This window comes from Rattus norvegicus, chromosome 1, assembly GCF_036323735.1.
Source record: "Rattus norvegicus strain BN/NHsdMcwi chromosome 1, GRCr8, whole genome shotgun sequence".
In the NCBI taxonomy this organism is placed as follows: domain Eukaryota; kingdom Metazoa; phylum Chordata; class Mammalia; order Rodentia; family Muridae; genus Rattus; species Rattus norvegicus.
Window position 1 is genome coordinate 267,640,746 of NC_086019.1, and position 19,787 is coordinate 267,660,532.

At 43.7% G+C, this 19,787-nt stretch overlaps 1 protein-coding gene across 7 annotated transcripts in view; it reads left to right on the forward strand.

The window, feature by feature from the left end:
• The window catches only part of Ccdc172 (coiled-coil domain containing 172), a 46,228-nt gene that overhangs the window by 25,405 nt on the left and 1,036 nt on the right, over positions 1–19,787 (forward strand). For 2 of the 7 annotated variants that reach the window (XM_039084738.2, XM_063268857.1), the window contains 3 exons: positions 474–576; positions 16,139–16,226; positions 17,288–19,332. In XM_039084738.2, coding sequence (XP_038940666.1) covers positions 474–576; positions 16,139–16,226; positions 17,288–17,335 — 239 coding nt within the window. In that variant the 3' untranslated portion in view covers positions 17,336–19,332. Of the gene's footprint in view, positions 1–473; positions 577–16,135; positions 16,227–17,287; positions 19,333–19,787 lie in introns of those variants that run through there. The other 5 variants (XM_039084726.2, XM_039084735.2, XM_039084731.2 and 2 more) reach the window with 3 other exon arrangements.

The following is a 19,787-nucleotide window of genomic DNA, read 5'->3' on the forward strand; positions in this document are numbered from 1 at the left end:
GGGAGGAATGGATCACACACAACTGACTCGGGCAGTGTGGGAGCTAGCTTTGTCTGTTTTGTTTGTTTTTCCAGTTATGGGGACTGACTTTAGGTTGCACAGGCTGCACAAGCTACTTGAGGTGCTCAGACACTCAGCACGAGCGTATCCTCAGTGCTTTACTATTTTGAACTTCAAGAAAAGTCTTAAGTTGCCCATGCAGTCCTTGAACTTGCAACGCTCCTCCTGCCTTAGCTTCTTACATAGCTGAGGTAACAGACCTGCACCACGGGCCTTGCTAGAGCTGGTACTCATTATACCCAGGTTCTGTAAAGATCTTTTGTGCCTTTAATTGCATGCTAAATTAGAAAATAAAAATCGCTGTTATGTGTATTTGATATACAGCATGAAAGGTAAGAGTTTTTTAAAGAGTCACTGAAGATAACCTGTATTCAGTTCTTCAATGATTTTAGGAATTTTCTTAATTGTTTTAGTTCTTAAAGATGAAGAGACTGAAGCCATTTGTATCACCAAACATCTAGAGGCAGAAAAAATCAAAATAAGAGAAAAGCCTCAACATGACCCCGAGTGTGTGCGGTAAGTGGCTTTTAGTCCTTATTCACAGAGTTTTGTGTTTTGAGTTAAGTGGATGCAGGATAAAGTGAGAGTGTGCTTTAAAGCCCCAGATAAAGTCATCATTTCCATCTATATGTACCATGAAACTTGCTGATAGGCAGACCTCCCCTGGCCTCGCACACCGCGTGTCAGCCCCCAGTGCAGAACAGACTGGGGTTCAGTCCTACTCTGTCTACGCCTGTCTCAGGAGTTAATGCAGCTCTCCCTGTCGTTGTAACAGTTAGTATGTCTGCAGTCTAGAATAAGAGCACAGCCTCCTTCCTTACCTCATGGGTACTTGACATTTACTCTGGTTCAGTTCCTAAGAAGCAGAAACGTTTCCTGTGTGGAGTGCGTCTGTGCTTTACTCTTTCTGTGTAACGCAATAATGACTGAAGTCTGAGCGACTGACGACACCCCGCCGTCAGTGCAGGGGAGGAGACCTTCTGTTTGATGATTGTTCATGGTCACATTTGCCAGCATTGTTTAGAAGAAGCTGCCATACTTCCAAGCATTCACAGAAAACACAGCCACATTGCTGAACACACAGAGAGGTCAGTGGAGCTGCCACATCAGTCTCACAGGAGATCTGTCCACAAAGCCGAACTAATGCTTGCAATTACCCGTGTGTTGCCCCTGGCTACCACTGTAAGAGACTGTGAGAAAACACTTGCAATTTAATTTTGAATTAAGTTTTATAAGGATAAAATATCAGCCTCTGAGGTAATGCATGCGACGAGGGAGGGGTTTCTACGATGACAGTCTGCTCTCAGTCTTGGGCACTTGTTAAATGGCAGAGTCTACTGGTGTCACAGTTCTTGGCTGTGGACAGGCTTCCAGTATGAGTTCTGGCTTTGTCACTGGGTCACAGGTGTCTCCCCTAAGTTAATACAAAACGTCCGACTCTGGGAGAGAATGCTTTTCCTTCACAAATAGTAGTAGGAAGTTTGGAAAAGACGCATCAGTGCATGCCTCATCCATTTCTTACTTTAGTACTTACTGACATGATACCAGTGTTCATCAGTTTACATTTTAAAGCTTTCGGTGTATGTATTTTCTCTCATTAGTGTATTTCATAAAAAGCCCTGAGGATAAAGCAAATAAAAGTGTTGAACATTAGGATTTTGGAAAAAAGATCAACCTTGCATCAATGGAATATCAAGAAGCTACTACATTAGACAAAGATAAATCTGCATTAGATTTATTGAATCACATCAAAAAGGCCAAAGTTAAGCCACTTACATTTTTAATTTGGATTAAACACTTTATGTGTATGTCTGAAGGAATATTGAATTCTATACTTTCTGCACTTTTCTTATATCTCAGGTTTGATCTCTTTTCAGGGTAGATCTGATGTTGACAGCAGTATTTTGAGGACTTGGCACTATTAGAGTTTAGGCCAGAGCACTCCTCAGCTCTGATGACACAAATGAGGCCTTCTGTGTCAGTGCTGGGAGTGTAGGGAAGTCACCCCTTGCTACAGTTGTACTTTTCCTGTTGGTTACTAGAGCACACCAGCGAGCCTGTCCATGTCTTCAGTGACCCCTCCTTACCCAGTTTACTTTCTGTGCTTCCACGAGCCTATGGCAGCTGTGGTCTGGAATTGTACAGTGTCTTTGCACAGCAAGTCACATACTGTACAGTCCTTCTCCCCACAGGTGAGGAACGTTCCAGGACCCCAGTGGCTGCATGGAGTCAGAGTCCCAAATCTACTCTGTACTGTTTTGTTTTGTTTTTAAATTTTTATTTATATGAGTACACTGTAGCTGTCTTCAGACACAGCAGAAGAGGGCATCAGATCCCATTACAGATGGTTGTGAGCCACCATGTGGTTGCTGGGAATTGAACTCAGGACCTCTGGGAGAGCAGTCAGTGCTCTTTTTCTTTTCTTTTTTTTCTTTTTTTTTTTTTTTTCCGGAGCTGGGAACCGAACCCAGGGCCTTGCGCTTGCTAGGCAAGCGCTCTACCACTGAGCTAAATCCCCAACCCTGAGCAGTCAGTGCTCTTAACCACTGAGCCATCTCTCCAGCCCTATAGTGTTGTTTTATAAGCATACATTCCTCTGAGTGTTCAATCCATAAATTATGCATCATAAGTGATCACCACTAGTAATAAGTTGAACGGTGGCTAAAATGTTCCACAATAAAATTTATTTCTGCAATTTTCTACTTAAAATTTTCAGATTGAGGTTGAATGAAAATATTAGACTCTATATAACAAAAACTAGGCACAAAGGTAGGAGTGTGTGTGTGTGCGTGCATGTGTGTAAAAAGTGTGTAAGTATTATAGTTTATATTTTTTCAGAGTTAGTCTGTTTTTCAGGTGATTTGATGCCAACTTTAATGCAGAGTACCAACTTAGTCTTTTACAATAGCAAGGATATAAGGGGCCCTTCTGTTATACTGCTTCCCTAGTTAGAAAGATCACAGTGCTTATTTATGTCAAAGATTCTGTTTTGATTATGGTGGGATTAGTTAATACAAGCCAAATGTGCAGACTTGGAGACAGAAGCAGAAGAAGCCTTGAGGGACTTCACAGAGTGGGCTAGGTCCCGTGTAAGGGTGTATAGGTGACGTGGGCAGGGCAGGTCAAGGACAGGAAATGACATTGCCTTCCTCTTGGGGAGGCTCAGCAGCAGTGTGTGCACCTGCAGCTTCCTCCTTGGTAACCACAACCTGAGGCTGCAACCCTAGAGGCCTCTCACTGAGCCCAGCTGGTCCCACCCCAGTGCTGTGCCTGACAGAAGCCCATGGGTTCTGAGCTGCTTGTACAGCTGGTGCTGTCCCATCAGAGGAAGCACAGCCCACCAAACCACAGCTTCACTGTAGGTGGTGTGTCTGTCTGTGTGTCTGTGTTGTCTTCATCCCTCATTGCCCCAGTTATGTCTCTAGGACCAAGCTGTGTAGGACGAAGTGGTTGGAGAATATTCGGGGTTTGTCCTGTAATCCAGAAACAGGGCTAATTCATCAGAAACTCCTTGAAAGTTTGTATAACTGATTGACTAACTTCATCTGTAAAATCCTGAGGACAGAAGGCAGAGATGTGTGAGTGTTGACAAGCAGGAGCTTAGAGGCTCATTTCTACTTGCTGGGTTGGCGGACTTGGGCAAGCGATCACCTATGTCTCAGTCTCCATATTTATAGTGTAAGGTTGGCAATAGAAGAATCTGCCTCACTAGATGATGTTAATAGAGGATCTCAGTGTGAATGAACAGGATTTAACAAAGCCCAAGCCCTGAGAACCAAGGAGCAGAGGAAATCAACCCTCCATAGTTCGTCCATTCCTCCTTTTCCATTTATTTACTACCACAGCATTTATCGGATTGCAGGGCACATGCATCCCAGAACATCTCAACAGATACCTGGATACATGGGAAGGGTTACTGCTCACCACAGGGTAGGGAAGCAGGCAGGTTCAGTAGGAAACTGATAATTTTGGGGGAGGGAGGAAAAGATTAATTACAGTGGTCTTCAGGTAGATGAAAGCTTGGCAGGTTTGAGGTGGCAGAGTGAGGAGGGGCTCTATTGAGGTCACTTAGGCCACAAGAAGGGTTTTAGGTTTATTGTGTTCATTAGGAAGCCAGTGGGTGGCTTTAGTAAAAAGCAGTGACAGATTACAGGCTACCAGGGCGCAGGTAAGACAAGCAGAAAGGGACTGTGACTGGGATCAGTGACAGAGAGAGGGTGCAGGGGAGGAGGATTGAACATGGATAGAAGCAATGGAAACACAAGAGGAAAAATTAAAGAGATACCCCACAGGGAAGGTAGGAAAGCAGGGAAGTGAGCTGGGCTGTTGGCTGCTGGGGAAGAGAGTGGAAGACAGGGAGTGAAGGCCTGGGCACAGGCCTGAGACCCACAGTCAACACACACTGGCTGCTATAGACTGTGAGGCTTTAACTTTTGATAAGGGTTTTTTATTTCACTGATCTACTTGTTCAATGAGGAAATACTGTGTCATGTTCATTTCTATATTTCTATTTAGTTTTGGTGAATTCAAGATTATGAGAGACAGAGTTAGCAAAGGTTTAGAAATTATGTTTCGATGATTGTAACCATGAAACCAAGACAGAAATCCACGGGGAACCTCAGGGAGACATGTTTGTCTCACTAATCTGGGAATTGCCTTCTGTTTCTTCGTAGCATAGTAGAAGCATGTGGGCCTGATACACACTTATCCCAGTGACAGAGCCTGAAAGTCACTGAAGTTTACACAGTGCTTAGTTGTCCTTCCTTCTTCCACCCCACATTTTTATTTATTCACTTATTATTATTATTATTAATTTTGTGACAGTGTCTCATTGTACAGCCAAAGTTGACTACAAACTCCATTTTCCTGCCTCCTCCTGCCTCACCACCCAGCTCTTGGGATTACACGTGTGTACCACTATGGTAGTGTTTTGTTTCTTCTTCTTCTAAATGGTACAAAAATGACCATTTTAAGTGTTGCAGGCCTTTCTCTTTTATCAATAAAACTTCTTCTTTTCTGGGTGATTTACATGTTGTATAGCTAGTATTTGTATGATTGGTATAATAAGAAGCTTGTGTTAGAAGGAAATCTACAAAGTCAATATAAGATTTTCCCCCTCTGAACACTTAAAAGATAATGTGGGTTTATGAAGAGCTTTTGCAGTGGAAATGCACAAAAATTAATCTGCATCTGCTAATGAGAGAGTCCGAGCATGTTTTTAGGCAATAGCAAAGGCATTCGATAGCCTCGACCATGAAAGTCACAGCTGAGCTGGTCAGAGGGGCAGAACTTCTCTAACAGACGCACTGGCAAATGTGCATTTTACATACATATTGTCCAAATATGTATACATATTTAAATTATGAGATTGGGATATTTGATTGAAGAATAATTCAGTAAAAGCTTAAAGCATGATGACGTTTTAAAGTTGTATGAGCATCCCATTGGGGTCTGTGTGCATGAGCATGAGCATATGGTGCCTGTGCAGTCACATGTATTTACAGCAGTCAGGTCACAGGATCACATGTATGGCCTGGTGTTTGTTTCATTGTTTGGCAAGGTCTTACATGCATTCTCTGCATTAATTTGGATTGATCAGCTTCATGGGTTAAATGACCTTGTCTATTTTTTGTATTTTAATTGATTCTTTATTTCATACCAGGTACCCCAGTCCCACTCATCTTCCCATGCTCTTGTCTCCATCCTGCACCCTTATATGCACCCCAAAATAAAAGTACACAAACAAACAAACAAAAGCAAATTAAAGCATAGGAAACACCTCGTCGTGGATGCTGTAGAGTGAGTGTCACCGTGTGTCCCACACCATATCCCTCTGCCCACACATCTTCTTGAACTTACGAATGTTCATTATAATGAGTCATCAGTCCTGTTCTCAATCTCTGGCTTCTGTGACACCATCAGTATGGATCCTCATCTGGACTCCTCTCAGTTATCCTGTTGTTCTGTGTCGTGGAGATCCTATGTCTTTGGATCAGCAGGACTGGCCCTTTCAAGCACTCCAGCAGTTCACAGATGATGTAGATTTTGGAATGGGTCTGGGCTTGGGTGGTTCACTTGCTTTCTCTTATCTGCACCACTAGAGCAAGCTCTCCAGTGTTGCCCCAGATAGACCTGCACCCAGGAGCAGTAGGGAGGGTCAGCTCTCCTGTTCGAATGCTCTCAAGCCCTGCTTGCCCACACCCATGGCTCCAGAGCCAACTCCACTGTGCTGCCCAATGGAGGTGTGGGGCCCACCTGCCAAGTGCTGCAACCCAGGAGGGGCTTGGCCAGCTCTGCTGCTCTCACACCCTTGGGGCTGGGTCAACTGCGAGGGCCCAAAGGGGGTATGGTGTCAGCAACTGGGGCCAAAGCTGCTGGCTTCTGGCAGTTTAATTCTTTGTCTGGGGCCAGAAGTTGGTGGTTTCTGGCAACTTAATTCCTGCTGATAGCAGCAGGGGATTAAGAAAATGGCTTAGGGGTTGGGGATTTAGCTCAGGGGTAGAGCGCTTGCCTAGCAAGCGCAAGGCCCTGGGTTCGGTTCCCAGCTCCAGGGGGAAAAAAAAGAAAAAAAAAAAAAGAAAAAAAAAGAGTTCTGCTTGGGGTTGGGGATTTAGCTCAGTGGTAGAGCGCTTGCTTAGCAAGCACAAGGCCCTGGGTTCGGTCCCAAGCTCCGAAAAAAAGAACCAAAAAAAAAAAAAAAAAAAAAAAAAGAAAAAGAAAATGGCTTAGTTACTTGGGCTCCTTTCTCTTTGGCTCAAGGGCCTCTTGGTGGCCAGGCAATAGGCTTGGAGTTTGTTAACTTTTTATGAGTCAAAAAAGAAAGGAAAAAAGTCAGCAGGCATGCTCACATTTGTGCTTCTCTCTTTCTCTCTCCCCCTCCCCCCTCCCCTCCCCTTCTCTCTCCCTCTCCCTGCCCCTCTCCCTCTCTCCTTCCATACACCTCCTCTCATCAGGCTTGACCACCTGTCTCATCAATTTCACAAGTACACATGAATACATGTATGCATACACATATACCTATGTACTTGTGCATATATTCATACATATAGACAGACAGACATATACATACATAGACACAGCTACACTTTATTTCTTCCTTTAGCCTTTTATATCTTCTTAGGCAAAAGTTCTTTGTAAAATTACCTCATGGATGAAATGTTACACAAGGATGCTGATATTAAGTTCAAAGCAGTGTTTCATTCTATAAGCTCATCATAAGGTCAAAGCAACAGTCTCACATGGCCTGGCTCTATCACAGTGCACACCTGTGGCTTTACCCTTGGACCCGACCCAGAATGAATGTTTTTCCTTGATCACAATTTGTTCCAAGCCTATTTCTCTTCTCAGCATAATTAATGAAGGCTCATTGTATTCCTTATTATGGAGCCTTTATCTACTATTCTGTGAGCACAGAACTTGTTCTATTCCTGATTTTAACTTTGTTACATCTTTCTGGCAAAACAACTAAAACCATCTCTTTAAACTTTTTTCTTAAAATTATTTGCACCAAATCAATAATTCTGTAAAGTCATTAATTCATCTAGACAGCATTAATTTATGAAAGTTCAACTTCATGTTGATTGGCAGAACATTTGCCCAATAGCATGGGCAGGAGTCTTTAGGCTGTGTAATAGTGGCAGGAAGGGTACATCCCTCAATCATACCTTTGCCATCATGGCGAACTCTACTCTGTTGACCAGGTGAGCTGCAGGGCCTGCTGTCCCTCCAGTGAGGGTCAGGGACAGCTCCCCTCCCTTCATGACCCTGGAGACCAGCTCTACTGTGCATTCACCCTTGAGGCTGGCTCCCCTGCTCCTGACTATGCCGCCCAGGGAGCTGCAGGGCCCAGTCTCCAAAGGGCTGCCACCAATGAGAGGTGGGGCCAGCTCTCTACATGCTGCAGCCAGGGAAAGGCATGGTCAATTCTGCACAGCCCCTGGACATCTACATTGTCAGTGACAGTCTCATGCTCTAGTAGTAATGTGAGCCACAGACATCAACACGGACCTTGCTGTTGTATAGCCATGGAGAGCAAACCTATAAGCAGGAAAACTTATTAGACTCCTCCATGGCCTCGCATCAGCTCCTGCCTCCGGCTTCCTGGCCTGCTGGAGTTTCTGCCCTCCCTGCTTTTTGATAATGAACTTTATATTCATTTATTTTCCCCACCAAGTTGGTCTTGGTCATGGTGTTTTATCACAGCAATAGTAATCCTAAGACACTGGCCTTTGTTTAGAAAACAGCATACATTTATTTGTTCTCTGTTTATCATTAAAGAATCAACTCAAAGTTTTGCAAGTGTAAAAAAGTCTTTGCTCAGAAGTTTCTATAAAATTTTATTCAAATAACTTTATTTGAACACAATTCATATTGTCTTTCTCTTTTAAAAACATTTATAGTAGATGAACATTTTCATTTAATTCGGGATCATTTGTAGCTGTGAACTTTGTTGAGTGTTTCTGCTAACTCTGCATCTTTTATGGTAGAGCATCGCCATTTGCTCACACAGAAGTGTCAGCACAGCATTGGTGAACAGCTTCAAGCTGGGAGAGATGCCCGTTTCCTGATGTCTCAGCATGTGCTGTCATTATTAAAGCTTCTACATAAATATAGGGAAGTTTGCTGTTAGAATCAATTTATTTCAGAGCTATATTCTTATATAAATATACCCACTTATCTCTGAAATTTAAAAAAATAGTATTTACAAGTAATACATAAACTATCAAATAGTTATTTACAAGTAATATGTAAATTGACAAAAAGTGTTGACAGTAGTCTGTGATATCGCAGTGATCTTTTGTGTCCCTATACTTACTGTTAAATCTTTTTGGTGTGTGGCTGGGGATGATGACAGATAATAGATGTTAGCCTTTAATTTTAGTGCTCAGGAGACAGAGGAAGACAGATCTCTGTGAGTTCAAGGCCAACCTGGTTTACATAGTGAATTTAAGGTCAGTCAGAGCTGTATAATGAGACCCTGTTTGAAGAACATGGGGAGATGATGTTGAGGTCAACCACCTGAGAACCTGGAGTAAGAGAAAGCCTGCCTAACCCAGTTCCCTCCCAGTACAGTTCCACAGGCCTGACTGGGGGATCCTGCCTGTCAGTGGGGCCTAGACTAAGGGAAGCAGACAAGTGACCATGCCTCTTTCAAACACTCACTTTCATGAAAGGGGAATTCCTCCTTTAGCATTTAAAAGTAAAATGGCAGTTGTGTCTCCATATGAATTAACACAGATAAATACCTTAAGAAGGTGAAGCCAGGGAACACTGATAGAAAGTATAAAGCACAGCGCAGGGCCTAGGAGATGGCGCAGTAATTGCCTGCCCCATGGCATGAGACCTGGATGGGACTCAGCTCCCACATAGGAAGCTGGCCATGGTGGTGCACACCTGAAATCCTAGCGTTATGCAGACTGATGCCTGAGGGCATCCAGTCTCCCAAATGTCCTGTGGAGATCAACAGAGAAGCACACTGCTCTTCAGAATCTGTCGCAACTGAACCTCACGTCTTGTAGTTGCTTTGCTTTGCTAAAGTGTTTTATGTTTTGTTTTTCTTCCCAGGAGTGCTTAGGGTAAAGCAGGTGTCCCCTTGTACTAGGCACATGCTCTACCACTGACCCACTTCCCCACGTGTGCTACTCCACTCTCTTAACTCGTGTCAAGCAGTAGTGCCCTTCCCCTTAGCTGTGCTGGTGAACTTTACCTGGTGGATGTGGAAAACATCAGCTTACGTCAAGAGTTAAAGCAATGTGTAGAGATGGGCAGAGGGGTCTCCTTTACTCCATATTTCCGAGCTTTCCTGCTTACTGTTCCACGTAACCACAGTAACCATGCCCCTTAGCCTCTGGCCCGTCCTCCCGTGTCTCCTTCACAGAGATACAAGGACAGCAAGCACTAGCACAGTTTACATTGTCTTTTCCACCTTACGGCCTCTCGTCACAGCGCAAGCAGAATTAGCTCATCAGTGTTGAAAGAGATCATCTCCATTCTTATGATTGTATGATATTGTAATGAATCTGTCATGGCTTCTCTGACCAATTCCATATGATTGGGCAGGAATATTGTTCTTGATACATTGATTGTGTGTTATGCTGTGCTAATGCTGTCCCGTTCTTTATTTTATTAGATGCGAGAGGCAGAGCTAAGGGGAATAGCCGGGCTAGTTGTACTGGGCATGTCTGCCCTCTTCCCACAGAGCTTGTGCCATTTTGAATCTTATTTGGCAGATAGTAAAGCACACTAATTTCTTTATTGACTTTACCAAAAGTATTTGTATTCAAGTGTACGAGGTTCCATCCAGTAGAAGGGAGTGGGACATTTGCAGTGTTTGTTATGACTTAAGTGGAATGTTTTTATGCCTCTAAGAACCTCATGTGTGGTGTTGTACAGACTTCCTTTCTAGCACCCACCCTCTATTGAGTGTTGGTCTTACCTAGTTTGGGCAATGTCTTTACCTTTAGAGAGACTTGGAATATATTGCAGATATTTCTTGTTACTATAGGTTCCTTGTAGTCTTCATGCATATAGTTTCTGATATATAATAAATTTAACACAGCTTAATTAAAATGTTTTTCTTTTAAATTAAATCACATTTGTATTTGAACCATGGTTAAAGCTCTGTCCACCTTTTACATAAAGCCGTTTGCCTGTGCCTTTTCCCGTCTGGTACAGTTGTATTTGTTAACCTATAAATATTTGATCCATTTTGAATGCATAAGTTGTGAAATATGGATCCAGTTTGGCCTTTGAGATCCATTTACAAGTTGTTGTTGAGTTGTCCCAATGTGCTTATTGAAAAGCCATCTTCTTCCCCTGGGAACCGACACGCTGTCTCCATCTTACTAACTGTCCATTTGTGTGCTGTGCTGTGCTGTGCTGTGCTCCTTAATTGTCAAAGGTGAACAGTGGAGTTTAACTTAACAGTTGGCATTTGTTTACCAGCATCCCAGAGCTTGTTGGATTTTTTTTCCCACATGCACCTACAGCATTGGGGTTGGTCTTGTATGCTAAGTTCTGTGCTCCAAGACCAAGCTGCAGTCTGGATGCGCATTGTATTGACCAATGTGCTATAAAGGATGCCCTCCAATAATCTCTGACTGGAAAATAAAAGTCTGGAGCCTGTGGCTGGACAGGAGATCAAGTAGGGGTTCTCTTAGGGACCAGGAGAAGTAGGAAAAAAGGGAGGAAGGAGGTGGCCACCAGGCAGGATGGACCATGAGGATGGACCATGAGGATGTGGCCAGGAGAAAGTCGCCCTGAGGACACATGTAGAACAGAGCAAACACAGCAAGACTCAGCTGGCAAGTGACGCCGGGCCTATGAATGAGCGTAGGCTAGACTCGTTCAGACACGACCAGTGGAGGCTTACAGTTTGTTGATAAAAATGCCAGTGTTCTGTGTCTTTTATTCAGGGGCTATGTAGGCAAGAATGGGGCAGAAACCCCCATAAAATTACATCCAGATTGCAGATCGACTCACCTTGTACCAAGAAGGGTAAAGCATGTCTGTGTTTTTATTGTGATCACATTCAGTGATTTAACTTGGAATTATTAACATTTTTATGTCTTCCTATCTGAGAAAAAGTCATCTTCTCCATTATCGATAATAACAAAGTCTATTTATTTGGGTTTACTAATTTTATATCTTGGCAACTTCCTAGATTATTTTCTTTGCAGTAATTTTCACTAACTGCATATACATAGCTGTATCATATGAAAATTGAAGGTTTTTCTTCCAACTTTTATGTCTTCAGTTATTTTCTGTAGATTACAAAAATATTTTAGTACATTCTATTGAAGTTACTGTAGAGGAAATGACTAGAGGCATAAGACCTGGAAGTACAAAAGGAAGAAACGTTAAAAACTAAAGTCGATAAACAAGAGTCCCTTCCCCTGACCTCAGCCAGCACTAAGTGCGACTCTTACCTGGGGCCAGACATACAAAAATGTGTCCTGTCAACTTCACTGTCTCAGTGTCTTTATCAGATACACAGTTTTGTATCTCAAAGTGATGTCAGCACCTTAAAATATAATGTTTGTTTCAGATAATTGCGATTGTTTTCAGGCCCAATAGAGAGCTGCCCTGAGGATTTCACTTAAGAGGCAGTCTAATAACCCTGGACGCTCCCACTGGGGAAGGCGTCTCACAGATTGGACAACCGGAAGAAGCGAAGGGATCTCCTACGCTGGATGTTAGAGGGTCTGGTGTCTAAGGTCTCTGAGTGTAGATTGGTGAGTGTATTAGACAGAATTAAACCATAATTTAGGAAGCAGAGCTGACTCACAGAAGGAACAGAGAAGGCTCCAGATGGGACCTCGGTCCCACAGAGGCTCTGCAGGCAGAACAGCTCCCCCTCTCTGCAAACGTGTCGGCTGTCCTCTCTGCAAGCTCACTCCAGGGAGAAATGCACCCTCGCTGTGGCCTGGGATTTGTTCTTCAGGCTTTGTGCTGCACATTGTGTCACTAGCAGTGCTCCCTAAGTAACAATACCAGGGATGCTTTCGGACGAAGCTACCCGTTGTCCTCAGCTTTGTACTCTACACTGAATTATGTTATCTGCGAATTATTTCTTGGATTTCTAAAGGCCTTGTTCATAATGTGGTTCTTTTAAAACTTTCTAAAAACAAGACAAAGCAAAAAAAACCCATTTAACTGTGAGAACTTACATGGAAGTAACTTTAAACTTTCAAGAAAAGAAGGAAGAAGTTTGAATTACGAGCCCCAGGGAGACGAAAGCTAAAAAAAGGAACCTTTCTGCCTCCTCTAGGCCTTCTGGTAAGATCAAGTGCAAACAGATCTTTCCACTCAAAGGATTAAGCCAGCCATTGGCTTTGCTGTGAGACCCAGACCGCGTGTTTCCCACGTGGGTGGGGAGGGGCCTCCCTTCCCGGGGGGGACGTTTGCCCTGGGTTTGTTTCACTCCTCTGTGCCTCTGTCTTCCTCCTGATTGCTACTCATTCCCACGGAGGAGTCTTGCCAGCTGAATTTATGTGTTTACTGCCCTAGGTGAATGTGAAGCTATGTATGTAACATTTCCTACTTACTACTTAGCATGGTATAGTGAAGTTTAGTTTATATTCAGCAAAATTCACCTTTTTGTTATACATGCCTGTGTTGAGAAACACTGATGTGTAACCAGCACCAAACCCAAGATACAGAATCCTTCTCTGATCAGCCTCAGACCGTCTCACATGCTCAGTTACAGTTCTGCCTGCGTCACCACTGGCACCTGTTCTGCTTCCTAACGTTAGTGATGTAAGCACAATGACGTGCCACGTAGCCTCTTGGCTCAGCTTTTAAAATTAAGCATAGTACATTTGTGACTTGTTCATGGTGTCGTTATATGTGTGAGAGATCATGGCAAAACACGTCATAAAAGATAATGAAATACTTTGAAACCATTTGTATGAACTCAGATGACACCAAGAAGCATGTTAAGAAATTGAAGTTCTATACATATTACATATCTGAAAGACTGACGTAAAGAGAAAATCATTTAGGAACGTAGAGGAAAAAGAGACAAAGACACATTGGCTAAAAGGAAAGAAGAAAGGAATGAGACCTCTTCCCTGAAATGATATAACCAGAAGACACGTAAGGACGTGTCGCAGTGACTGACACAGCTAACACAGTGTAGGCAAACATAAGTTGGTTAAATCCTTGCCAGTACAAACCACACTGAGGCTACAGACGGAGGCTACAGTAAGGTTTTCAAGAGGTAGGGGGTGAGTCCAAATAGAAAGGTAGAGGTAAATATAAACCTACGTAGAACAGCCAGGCACAGGTAAATATAAAAGCTCTGTATGACTCTAAATCACTTTAGAGAGTAAACAAAGGTGAATATTAGCCCTGTACTTTATATTTATAGTATGTGGGAACTGTATGATGATGGCAATAGAATAAAATATTTAGGGAAAAATTGAAAATGTATTGCTGCAGCATTCTTCTCTGTAAGTGCAGTAGTGTCATATTACTGGATAAAACCGTGCCAATTGTGTGCTGTCAACTCCAGTGTACTGTACGCTGTATAAAAATTTTAAAGTAGGTATAATAAAGCCATGATGTGGTAGTGCATACCTTTAATTCAAGCACTGGGGTGGGGGGTGGGGGCAGGAGGATCTCTGAGTTCAAAGCCAGCCTGATCTACAGTGCAAGTACAGGACAGCCAGGGCTGATTACACTGTGAAACCCTGTCTCAAAACAAAAAGTAGTTGTAATAAAAGTCTGTAGGGGAAATAATAAGTACCCCAGTATAGACTGAAGGGAAGGGAAGAGAAGGGAAGGAAAGGGAAGGGAAGGGAAGGGAAGGGAAGGGAAGGGAATAGGATCAACAGAGAACAACTAGAAAAACACTATAATTTGAATTCCACCGTATAAGCAACTACAATAAACGTAAATGGCTGTGACATTGCCAGCTAAAAAAATAGAGATTTTCTTATTAAAGGGAAATGCAGGTGTACGTAGTTCCTATCAGAGCCTCTGTAAAACCTTAAGTGTAAAGATGTGGGGTAAAGGTAAAGAAAGGGATGGACTATTCTGCACCAGGAAATACAGCTCCAACTTCCTCCCTCCCCTTCCCTGCTGTCCCCTCCCCTCCTTTTTCTCCCTCCCCTTCCCCGCTGTCCCCTCCCCTCCTTTCTCTCCCTGCTGTCCCCTCCCCTCCTTTCTCTCCCTGATGTCCCCTCCCCTCCTTTTTCTCCCTCCCCTTCCCTGCTGTCCCCTCCCCTCCTCTCTCTCCCTGCTGTCCCCTCCCCTCCCCTCCCTCCTCCCCTCTTTCCTCCCCCTCCCTTCTCCTCTCTCCTTTACCTGATTGAGTTGGGTCTCACTGTGGAGCTCTGGCTATCCTGGCTCTCTGGGGAGCTCCACCAGCTTCTGCCTCTGGAGTGCCATGGCCCTCAGACTCTTCTGGCTGTCCCTTGTATTGTTCTTGGCGTGTCCCCAATTATTGACATGGTTGACACCATATCCTATCTTCATTTTAGACACTGGATAGATATTATGATAACCTGTTAAGAGTTTGAGGTTTTCTTGTTCTTACTTTGTGCACATTTTTCGTGGTTTTCTTGTAGATTTGTAGTTCTTTAGGACTGTAGATATTGCCTGCCCCTAGCCTCTGTCGATTGTACTGGGCTTCCTTGCTGGTGTGCTTGGTGACACGTACTGTGAGCTTGTTGTTTACTGGGCATCGCCAATGGGTGTGGATGTGTTAAGGCTGCCCTCAGAGAGGACTTTGAGTGGCTATTGTTGGCTGGCTGGGAGAAGAGCCTATCTAAGCACCTTTTCCTTGAGGGTTGGGGCTTGGCAAAGGGTGAGGTGACTGTATCTGCCACCTTGTTGCTGCTGAGCTACTTAGCCTGGTGAGAGCATTCTTGATTGTGGCTTCTGCCCTCGGCTTCACACAAATGAGGTAGGGCCAGGCCTCATGTCCCCCCTCACCACAGCCCAGGGCTTTGGCTGACGTTTATCTTTGTGGGATAAAATCATTAGTCATTATTCTCGAGATGGAAGAGAGCTTCTTCCCTAATTTCCACACTGAATTCAGACAAAAATAATCTTTTTATTCAATAAGTTATTCAAAACTTTAAAGACACAACTGGTAAAAATAAAAACTAGTGTTTCATTTCAGTCTTGTATAGTTTAATTATATATATATATATATATATTATATGTTATCTTTAATTTTAGAGCAAAAACAAATGTTACAAGTAATTTCTTTATTTAAGTTTGGTATTAGGGTATGGGAAGCCAAATGATGCACCTGTGTGTTTAGACTCTTGGGAGAGGAGCTGTGCAGAAGTCTGTAGACAGAGCTCTGTTCTCTTCACATTAACCCACCAGCACTTTTTACGTTTCTGTGACTTTTCTGAGATTTATTTTCTGTCCTAGTTTTAAGGGAGGTTTCTTTTCAAATTTTTATGTAGTTCATGTAGAATCATAGAGTAAAATTTTCTAAATATTTTTGGTTTTTAACTTGATGTCTTATATTTTTGAGACTATAAACCTGCTACTCTATATGTGATAAAATTATTGTGAAAGTTTAATATCAACCTAATGGAGCAATTTTCCTTTAAAGCAGGCTTAAAAGGGAGCTAGATCTTTATAAAGAAGAAGACATGGAAAGTGTGTGCAGAGCTCTCCAAATAGAAGTAGACCTTCTGGAGTCGGTAAGCTGTGCTGCTCATGTCCCCTCTCTCCAGCAGTCTTGGCTGCTGAGAAGCCCAGCTTTAACTAGGGCCTTGCACCTCTGCAGAAACCCAAAGCAAGTGAGCGAGAGTGAAGTCAGGGGTGCAGAGGTGTCTTAAAATCCTGGAGGGGCAGCTCCATAGAGCTTGTCACCAAGGAAAGCAGGCTAGCTTCACGCTGTGTTCTAACGCTCTGTACCGACCCACCTACCTTCCTCCCTCCCTCCCTCCCTCCCTCCCTCCCTCCCTCCCTCCCTCCCTCCCTCCCTTCCTTCCTTCCTTTCTTCCTCCCACTAAAACAACTCTGATGGTGGAAGGCAGCTGCCAGTGTCTAAGGCTTGGTCCCCTCTGCTTCTAACAAGCATGAATCATGCTGACTGCATCAAATCCCGAGCTTTCTCTACAGACCGCCATGATCTCAGAGCTGTAGGTGTTGAGGTTCTGTGAGAGCGCTGCCTGTGACTAAGGTATAAATGATCACAGGATGTGCTGTAATGAATCCTAATGGCTTGGAGGGTGTTACAGGCTCTAAGTGGTTGCTTATTTAAACTGATTCATAATTTCTACCATAACTTTGGAAAACCTGAGTCAGAAATCCTCAGAAATATTGCTGTGCTAAATTTAGGTAAATGCGTTGTGATCTCTTCAAGAATTGATTGAGAATTTGAAGAATTGAGCCTTCTCAAAATACTCAACAGGATAAGACACCAAAGACTGATTGTATCTTAAAAAGAATTGAGTTTGTGTTGACTGGGTAGCTGGGTAGTTGTACACTCACCTAGCATGTCCAAGATGCTGGGCTAAGAAGCAGCGCATCAGAGTGCACTGTCCCTTACAGATGTATGCACACATCATTGTTCACTATCCTTTACAGATGTGTGCACACATCAGAGTGCACTGTCCCTTAGAGATATGTGTGCACATCAGAGTGCACTGTCCCTTACAGATGTGTGCACACATCAGAGTGCACTGTCCCTTACAGATGTGTGCACACATCAGAGTGCACTGTCCCTTACAGATGTATGTGCATGTTTACTTTTCAGACACTGGTGCCAAAGGATCCTCAGGACAATAACTCCTTGAGCCGATGAGTCACCCCACACTTGAGCATCATAGAACCCAACATGAGTGGAACCTGTAGAGCAGATCTCTATATGAACATGAGGTTCAGACAGCTGAAGAGTGCTGACTTTTTTGTATACCTACATGATAAGTTTTGTCTTGTTACTTAAGAAGTCCTCCTCGTGCGGTTTTGAAAGATACTGAACTCCAGGCTTCTTAAGCTGCTCTGTCCTTTGTGATCTGTCTGCCTCATTTTTTATTGTGGCTCGCCCTAAGTCCTGTCAAACACACACGGAAAGAATGTTCAGGTTATTGATTCAGTTGTGTTGGTGCCATTTCAGCCAGAGAAGAGTACTTACTTTGATTTTATTCTTTTTCCAATCATAAAATGTCTGTCAACAGCGATCATTTGAGGCCTTTCATTCCTGTGTGTGTCTGCAGAGCTTCAAAGTCTGAGGCATCTCTAGACATTTGCCACTGGTTTCTGTGCCCACCACTTCTCTGAATAACAGCCTTGGTTGGGAGTAAAGGAAGTTCTTCACTTGTGGAGGCATAGACAGTCCAGCATCGTGAAATCTCCAGGATGTATTGTTTACTCTCCATGATGGTCTGTCCAGCTCCTAGATCAGGTATTTTCACTACTGTCTCACTAGGATCAGAGCTGTTGTGTTTTCACTAGTGTTTCACCAGTATCGGAGCTATTTAGTCAGCCTAGACCAGGCTAGGTGGAAGGACAGTGTGTCAGAAGTGTTAAGTGTTGATGTTGGAGCCATGTCCTTTGAATTTGTTTAGTGCCTCACATGACTAGTTCAGAAATGTCTCAAATCCATTTGGGTTACAGTAGAGTCCCTTTCTTTGCTGCAGCTGTTTTTGTAACTGTTGTAAGTTCTTAGTTTTGACAAAATAGGAAACTTGTCTTTGGGGCCAAGGCACTTGAATCTTTGCCTGTGACTACTAAGTAATGCCAGTGTGCTGAGAGTCGATGTTCCCTCCTTTCCACCACAGCCACTCGTATGCGTGGCTGGTTCTAGGGTGGAATTCTGGTAGCCCGGGGATTCCTGTTGTGCCGTCCCCACACAGGCACACATGCAGAACCGACCACCATGTATATGACTGTCATCTGCTTGTCTGTCATATGGAACTGTAGGTACAGTATTCAGTGACAGGAGCAGGAATGGTGTGAGCTGAGCCTCAGAGAAGGACTGAGGCTTAGTGTTTCCATTATTCAAGATGGAAGAAATAACTCAAGATTTAAGTCACTGTTCACATAGTCAAAGGTGGACATACTGTATGAGAGAGCAACACAGTACTAGCCTTGTGACTGGACTGTGTCCTCGGGACGAGTTCTGTGAAGCAGAGGGGACAGTGGCCGGCACAGCCGCCCGAGGGTTAAGCTGAGCTGCCCCATGGTGCAGGTCTTCAGTTGTTGGTTTCTTCTCCTTTACGTATTTGTAAGTCATAAACCTCTGGGAAGGAAAATTAACTGAAATTGTGTGCGTGTAAATATGTCTCTGACTGAATTTAATTACTCTGGAAGTGAGACAGTGACTATAGAGAGAGGCAGTTTGTGAGCAAGAGAGTATTCATTAAGTAAATTCATTAAAGCGGTTGCATGTTTAGTCCTGAGCACAGTGCCACTAACCCATGTGATCCCAACACTGCGCTTGCCCGGCCTGCCAGGCCGCCATGGATCTTCCATGCCACCTACTGCTTTCAAGAAGCGCTTTCCAACTCTTACCCCTCCACCGGAGACTATTAGAGTGTATATTTTGTTACGTATTCTTCTGTTGATTGACGGAGCCACTTGTCTAGAGAAAAATAGCAGTAAAATCATAGGATGTGGAACGTGCCCTAGTGGAGACCGCTTTCTCTGCTTTCTCTTCCTAGACCTAGGGTTGAAAGGTAGGAGGTGTGAGGAGGACAAAGAGCTTTATGGGTATGAGGCCAGACATGGTGGCCTCCTCACTGTTTTGTTCAGAACGTTTTCCTTGGTAAAAGAAACAAAGATTAAAGAGCATTTGCCTGCCTGCTGTCTTTTTTTGGAATTTGTAAAACCAGGATAAGATTTTAAAAGCCTAAAAGAAGGTTGAGGTCATTGTGTTATATTCAATTAAAACCAGGAAACAGCGAACTGGGGTTGGTCCCTCCTTGTGGAGTGGGAGCTCTGCTGTGAACAATCCATTGAGTCTCTTGCCAGACGGGCATGCTAGGTGCTTGCAGATGGACAGACAGCACACACTGGCCAAGGCTCTTCTCAGCTCTGGCTGAGGACAAAGTCCCTTTCTATTTTGCACCAATCAATCATAAATAACTACACCACACTCTGATGAATGACTCGTTTACCTGAGTCCAGAAGCCAGTAGCAGTTCAGGGACAGATTAGCAGTGAAGGGCCGTGTTTAGGCGTGGGTACTGCAGGCTAAGGTGTCTGTCTCAGAAGTCTGCTGTAGTTAGAGTGTGAACTGTGACGTTGCTCAGCCCC